The 8,219-nt window shown below is 33.0% G+C and overlaps 1 protein-coding gene across 1 annotated transcript; it reads left to right on the top strand.

The window, feature by feature from the left end:
* The first annotated feature begins 629 nt into the window (after positions 1 to 629).
* LOC145597068 (transcription factor LHW-like) lies at positions 630 to 5,568 on the top strand. The gene is made up of 10 exons (XM_081653245.1): positions 630 to 1,001; positions 1,262 to 1,465; positions 1,843 to 1,930; positions 2,006 to 2,047; positions 2,417 to 2,476; positions 3,206 to 4,459; positions 4,572 to 4,677; positions 5,028 to 5,134; positions 5,243 to 5,365; positions 5,463 to 5,568. The coding sequence occupies exons 1-10, from the start codon at positions 901 to 903 to the stop codon at positions 5,556 to 5,558; spliced, it is 2,181 nt and encodes a 726-aa protein (XP_081509371.1). The 5' UTR covers positions 630 to 900; the 3' UTR covers positions 5,559 to 5,568.
* Positions 5,569 to 8,219: the final 2,651 nt, after the last annotated feature.

Below are 8,219 nucleotides of genomic sequence, written 5' to 3'. Positions count from 1 at the left end.
TTTCAGGATATATATTTTCAAAATGTACCCGTATATCAACTTTTGATAATTGTTTTTTTTTATCGGTATTAAATATATTATTGGTTGAATTTGTGCACTGACAAACATGACTAAAGAAGTGTGTCAACTAAAAGTTAAAGAAACTGAGGAAAGTATATCTTATATAGATGAGACTAATTGGTGTATATTCTCTATAAATTTGATTAGGAAGTTGATCAGATTTATATTTGAAGTCAAAGTTATGCGTTGACTAGCTTCATACAAGATTGTTGCAATTACTAATGAAAGAGCATAGTATTGAGTATCATTGCATGGCATTAATTTCATCTTCATGTTTTCTTAAAAAAACAAAGTAACAAATCTAAAATTTACTATCATGTTACATATTCTTCAATTCATGCATAATGTCCTTTTAGATGCGAGGATTAGGATAAAGGTCATTTTTGGACCCATATGCTCACAAGATACAAGTACATGAGCAAAACAATTACTAATTAATTATCTTAAATGTACCATGTACAATTTACAAGTCTTATAAGTGAACGGACATGGAAAATTGCCTTTAGGTAGTGCTAATTGTTGTCACGATCTTGTTTGCGCAGATCATTTTGCGAGTGAAGATTGTTACATGTGGTACGTATAACACAAAGTTTTTATGAACAACAATTTAAATGGGCAATTGCTTGATGAAAAAAGTGAGTTAAACTTAGCAATGTGCTGGTTGCTTCTTGGAATGTGGCCATTGCTAAAAAGAAGGGCAAGTTTTCGAGTTCGACAAGCCGGAGGAGCTTCATACAGTGGTAGCTAACGAGGATTATATAACTTAGAAAGTGTTGCAATATATTGGTTAGTTCAGTTTTTTTTAAAAAATCTTAACTTTTATAATACTAATCTTGGCTGATGGAAACTGTTGCCTTAAGGCAATTGCTCAAAAATCTCTGCACTAGTTCTCAATGGAGCTATGCTGTGTTTTGGAAGCTTCATCAAGTAGAAAACTACAAGTAAGATATTCTTTCGCTTTTAATTTGGTGCATGTCATGCACAATGTATAGTAACATTGTGACATATCCTTAATTATGTGGAATTGAGAACCCCAAAAAGGCAGAAAGGGTACAATTAGTCAATTACACATTAAGAATACATGTCGGATTGATTATATAGTACCATAAATCCTTGCTAATTTTTTGATAGGTTATAGTGATTGTTGATAAACTCATTTGCTCATTATCATATATTGATAATTACTTGAAATTTTCATTAGGGTTTTGACCTGTGAAGACGTGTATTGTGACTCCGAAAAGTCGTTACAAGAACCATGTCGAAGCATATTAAGCGATCCTAATAACTCAATACAAGAAGATGTACAAAATTTTGGTGATGGTACAAACATCTGCGATGATGTACATTCCTTCATTGGATTTGCAGTTGCTGATATGTCATGTTGTCAATATTTGCTAGGAGAGGGGTATGATCTTTCTCTTTTATACTAATTATTTTAGAAGAATAGTTGTAATTGTTTATGTTATGATTATTATGATGGGGTGTTTTTCCGTTTGAATATGGAGATCGACTAGACTATATATAAAGTTAGTCAAGCAACAACTTTAGTGATTGCTCAACTTGTGAAGTTTGTACTTACTAATTAAAAATTGTTTATCATGCTCAGTTTGAGTTTAGTTCAAACTCGAGATAATATACATTCTCTAATTCCCAAACCCCCAATCCCAAATACGTACCAATCTCGACGCCGTGCAGACTTTATGTTTATTGATGTAACTATATGTACAACTTGATCGACCTGCTTGCCAATAATTGTTATTCGCTTGAATATATATTAATCAGGATGGTGGGAAGAGTGGCATTTGCAGATAGTGATATATGGATTTATTCAGACGACATTGAATCAATTGAGCTCATTTCCAACTTAGGGGTGAGTTTTGACATGTTTAGTTTGCATGATAACTTTAATTTTCCTAAACTAATGCTGCCTTTTTTTCGTATGCAGTATGCCGATGATTGGCTTCTTCCGATTGGAGCAGGAATCAAGGTGAGTTGATTTTATCATATAAAATTCATATTATATATAACATCCATCTCACCAATAGAGTATACGAGTTGAATTATCAAGTTCACATTCAATCATGCTTGAATTAAACTTGTTAATCTGATTTTGACTCAAGTTGAAATAACTCAAAATTGATTCATATTATATCGAATTAATATTCAATATTAACAATTGATGAAAATCCTGAATATGACCCGAACTAAATTGAATCCATCCTCGGTGAACAACCCATCAATTTAATAAGGCCTGAACTAATTTGACCCGACATTAACAACCTGCTTGCCATTTCAAGGTGCATCAATTATCGATCTAGGAGACATTTGGCTCACTTGTATGCTTATTTTTGTGCAGACAACATTACTAGCACCTTTGTTACCATATGGAGTTTTGCAATTGGGCTCATTTGAAAAGGTGACCGATCAACAAACTTGTTAAATGTTAAAAATTTTGGCATTATATGACCCTTCAATAATATTGCTCCTATTATTTAAATTAAGGTAATACTAATGCATATGTTAAAAAATTAAATAGTGCTTATGTACCTATTCTTGTATACATGATATATCATATATGAATCACTTTAGTAGTTTGCATGTGTTGAAAAACAAATGGGCTTTTATTTGATGCTATGCAATTCAATTACAGTTCATATGTAAATTGTGTTTGAAACCAACAACACAAACCTTAAGCTGAACAAAAAGAATATACAAGTATTATCCTTCATATGTTCATTATTACTTGTCAGTTGTCACATCTTCTTAACCTCCTATTAAGACTGTAGTTCAGGATATGACATGATTTTACATAAATATCCTTCATGTTTTAAAGGTCATAAATTTTTCAAAACGGCCAAAAAAAAAAAAAAAACAAAGATGTTCGTTTGCTGATATAATTGACTTAGCTTACTTGACTAAGAGTCATGTTTCATCTAGATACTTATACTATAACCTGGTGTGTACTTAAGCTGCTTTCTCAATGTAAAGTGTGGTATATATGATAGTGGCATTTTATGATATCTCATTGGCAGATTTTGATTTAAAATCAAACTTGCTTTTATATTTAGATATTAGTATCTTTAATTTGTTCACTTTGTATGAAAGTATGAAGCTTATACCTCTTTTGTTTTAAATAACTGATTAGGTTGATGAAAGTCTAGCCGTATGTGCTGATATTAGAGAGAAATTCTTCACTCATACCTACATGACAACCATTGCATTACCTAGTCATGTTTATGATCCTCTTCTTTGCTCATCGATTCTGATGGCTGAACAAGAAAACAACAACGACTCATCTTTCACTTGCAACAATCTACAAAGAATGGATTATGATCAGGATACAATTATTATTCATGATGCAGAATTCATAGAAAATGATTTCCCAGCCACTTATGATCAACTTGTTCCTTTTATGGAGGAAAATTTTCTCGAGCTTGAGGAAATTTCCTGTATTATTGATGATCAGAACATGTTTTATCCATACTTAAATACCAATATTGAGCCAAATACAAGCGAGGTTTTTAATTCTGACACACCATCTGCAACAACAATGTGGATGTTTTCTTGCCATGAAGAAGATTTCAATGATAATTGTTCACCTGCTGCTGGATTTGCAGTAAATCACACTAACAGCAGAAACCTCGACGATTTCCCTACAGATTGTGTGTCAGAAGAGGCAGCAGAAATGTGGATGTTTGCTAGAGATGAAGAATTTGTTGGTACTAGAGTCTCTGCAGAAACATATACTGAGAGATGTTCTGATCCGGTTCCCAGAGAAGTGAAATTTCCTCCGACAGCTGAATCAGGAATAGGCCTCACTAGCCGCGGAAATCCCAGTGATTTTCCTAGAGACTGTGAGCTACAATCAGTACTTCAGCCAGTTTTCAGAATGTACGAAGACAGGCACTTAGGATGCACTTACAAGGAAAATGTGTACTCTCATGACGGATTTTGTTTTTCAGCAGTCGAATCATGTGGACTAGTTGATAAGCAAGAACATCTTTTGGAAGATGTGGTTGCTACTTCGATTAATAATTCCTATGACAGTACTAGTTTTAATCTCCGTGTAACTAGCAAATCATCTGTAACCTCATTGGCAGAGACGACTCCTGATACTATCTCAGCACCAGAGGAGTGCAACACTATGTCAGACCACCAAAGCGTGTTTGGTATGACTTCAGCCCCCTCATTGGAGAGCTTAGAAAGTGCAGCTGTTGAAGATAAGCAACGAATCAAACATGCTACAAAGTTGCTCGAAGATAAGAATGTCAAGAAGACCAAACACAGCAGGGGCAAGAAGGAGAAACCAAAAAGTAATGATAGACCGAGGCCAAGAGATAGACAACTTATTCAAGATCGACTCAAAGTGTTGCGCAAATTAGTCCCTGATGGTGCAAATGTCGGTAGCTCTAGTAAAATAACTTAGTAGTTTTTTCTGATTTGTAACTTGTAAGGCATATTATAGTTGCTACTGTCCTGTAAAATTCACTATATTTTTTTTTGCATCACAGAGTAGCATTGATGGGCTGCTAAACCAAACTGCAAAGCATATGATGTTCTTAAAAAGCGTGACAGAACGAGCAGAGAAACTGAAACACTTCATAAGTCAAGAGGTACATGAGCTCTTAAAACTACTACTACTACTATATATGCTGTTAGATTTCAAACAATCCTATATGTATATATCTTCGAAACTACTGTAACACTTTGAGCAGGGTACAGAAACTATCATACTCACATGTGTTACAATTAGCAAGTTTTGTTATCCTTCAAATCAATGATGCTCATGACAAGAGGAAATATAATTTGGAATCGGATGAAGAGGCCGGAGGAGTGATGCTTGATCCCAGGCTTTAAAACTACCTGCTGAGGCTGCTATGCTGCTGATTTCGCAAATATAAGCTTCTTCTCTTGGCCCTATATCCTTCAAAGAACACGAAATTTCCAACAATATAAATGACATTTTTTTTTTAACTTTCTGCAGGATAATGCTTCTGTAGAAGATGGAAATAACTTTAAAGCATGCCCTATTATTGTAAAAGATTTGGAACACCCTAGTCAATTTCTGATACAGGTAAATGAATGTTATCATCCTTTTACTGAACTTCGAATCATCCCAAAAAAATTGGTAAATTAGAAATGAAATTACTAAATTGGCTTTTCTATATACCTTGTTGAACAGATGGTCTGCAATGATGAAGGAGCCTTCTTTGAGATAGCAGAAGTAATGCACAAATTGAAACTAACCATCTTAAAAGGGGCCTTGGAAAATCGTCGTAACAAGTGGGCAAGCTTCATAGTTGAAGTACTACACATTACTCCATAGTTGTTAACTTGTTATACATACCATCAAGTACTTACATTTTTTTTATTACTAAACATTCGCGGTAAATTGGTTACAGGGTTCAAAGGGGTTTAACAGATTGGACATATTCTGGCCTCTAATGCGAATAATACAGCAAAATGGTAACTGGATGACAGACCAACTGTGTCCTTAATTATGTATTCCTTTTCAATTCGGCGTTGGCTAAGAAGTGGCAATGAAGGAGAACATGATAGAATGATTTCTATGTTCTATTGTTCTTTACAAGAACGTAAACTTTGTGTTCAACAGTGAAAGAACGTTGTTATTCTGTACAATAAGAATGATATTTAGAGGTCTTAATACAACATTTTGATTGAGTTTGATTAACTTGATGCATAATCGTCGTTGGTTTGTTACTTTGTTTAGTTATTTGTCTTTCAGGTTAATTAGTCGATAATTAGCCGGACAAAAGACGATGTTAAGGAACACTATTCAATGGACACAATAAAATTGTAGCTATTGTAATTAGTTTTAAGCTTGAGACCTACATTTTTAATGATCAATCTTGTCCGTTCATCCAATTGACTTTAATTTTTAATAAAGATATGAAATTTTTTTACAAAAAAAAAGAAAAAAAAAAAACTTTTTCAGTTTCTAATCCAGACTGAATTTTTCCATTGATGCATGTACTTGCAATTTATAATTTCGAATGATTCACCCATCTGCCATCTACATTAAAAACCAACATTTGATTTTACTTTATTAACAATAAACCTATAAACTAGTACTCTACGACATTTATATATTACTAGGTGGTCTAGGTCCATAATTTTTGCATCAGTTTGTCAAAGAATGAATCATCCTCCTTTAAAGAAGAAAAAGGGAGGAAAAAAAGAAGAAATTCGAATAATAAGAAGATAAGTTGTGAGATTTGTCTCTAATATTCAAGAAACCAATCATTTGACATTAGAAATAAAAAAAAGTTGAAGGGGTTGAGTTCACTTGATTACAATGGCCACGATTTTATTATAGCCATTTGAAAACTATCTTTAGGAAAGAGCAAGATTGTATAAACAAGCTTTTTTGTTTGTTTGGCCTGCTAGGCCTGATCCAATTTTGTAGGCAGGGTCTAGGCAAGAATTTTCGGTTCGACCTGACTAAGCAAGTTAAATTTTTACCCTCCACCTAGCCCGTCTGCCATTTGATCACCTCTACTTTTTTGTATACCTATAGACTTATAGTCAACAATTAATAACTATTTTTTACCAAATATATTTAAAATCAATCGATTGTAAAACAACTAGTAGAAACACACCCACCGGTCAATTGCCATCCAAAATCATGTGTCGAATGGTATAATTAAGGTTTGATTTCACTTATTATTTTCACTTTTAGATTTTTGTTTGCAGCCTCTAAGGTTGTATGAATCATTTTCTTTTTTAAAAGCCAACATAATTGCTTAAAAAATTACATTAACATTGTGGAAAAGAAAATTGAAAATAAATTGTACAAAAAGAGTATAAAAAAACGAAAATCTAATTGAATCCTAGCAATGAAATCAAACAAGACTTAGATATTTCTATTGTATATCGGAGTACATTGGTCAAAGCAATAATCAAACATGTCACGTTCAACTAACTAATTACCTTTCATATGAATGAAGACACAAAACGAGAGGAGAGATGTTGAAAGGACACAAAACCTCCAAGATTCAATGTTTCCCTTCAATTTATTAGGTGGGCCTCTCTATGGATCCCTCCCATACTATGATTACTACTTAAATTTACTAGCTAAAAGATTAGGGTCTGTTCTCTTAAACTTATTTTCAATTCAGTTCATTGCAAATGTATTCATTTTAATTTAGTTTAGCTTCAATCAATTCAGCTCAATTCAGTAAATCGGAATAGGCCCTTAGACCTAATCACTCCTTATTCAAAGTTTATCCTACTACTTTATCTCCGTATGTTTGTCGATGTACAAATATTTGACTTTTAATATCTCTAATTAAAAGTTATAAAAATTTGATGCATTCTTATTTTCTTAAATCAATCAATGAGATCAGGGGTTAGCAATGTGTCTAGTCCGATTTGATATTGGAATATGTTAAGAGCTTACAGGTTTTAACTACGGATTACAATACATGCAGCATATCTCATCATATATCGATGTAATTTCTCAATCTTTTGAAATTAAAACTTGTTGGCCATCAAGTAAACTCTAATTCATCAATATCATGCCCTAAAATTTGGAACTTTATCCGGATAATTATTGTACAAAAAATAACTTTATAGAGTAATATTTCTTTCATTCCAAATTAATTAACATGTTACATTTGTCAAAATTAATTAACATGTTACATTTGTCAATGTATGAATTCATTCGTAAATAACTTTAATTAACAACCGTTAAATATAATAGCATTTATGCATTACAATATTGCATGGGTACTAAATAATTAGTTGTTTATTATTTAGAAGTCTTTTAATTGCTTTTCTATTTCTCATGTTAAGCGTGCGGGTAATACTCTAGCCCACCATGTTGCTAGATGGGATTCAAATGGTTGTAATGAACTTGTTTGCCTGGATCCTTTCCCCCAAAGCCTCCTAACTTTGGCGAAAAAAAAAAAAAAAAAAAAAAAAGCCTTTGGAAATATATTGGGCAGGTAAGAGTAAACCCAATTGAATAGCCTAACAAGTCCACTTCAAGTTACTTTCCAAAAAAAAAAGTCCACTTCAAGTTCACGGACTTCGTTCTCATTGAAAATGATTTTGGGCGGGGACAGCGAACCTGAACTCGCAATTTGCGCCTAAACTTGACTTGTAAATTGTAATACTTCCTCCGTTTCTATTTAGTT

The sequence above is a fragment of the Chenopodium album genome, chromosome 20 (genome assembly GCF_948465745.1).
Source record: "Chenopodium album chromosome 20, dcCheAlbu1.1, whole genome shotgun sequence".
NCBI lineage: Eukaryota > Viridiplantae > Streptophyta > Magnoliopsida > Caryophyllales > Amaranthaceae > Chenopodium > Chenopodium album.
Note: the sequence above shows the minus strand (reverse complement) of the source record. Positions and strands in the feature narration are given on the sequence as shown.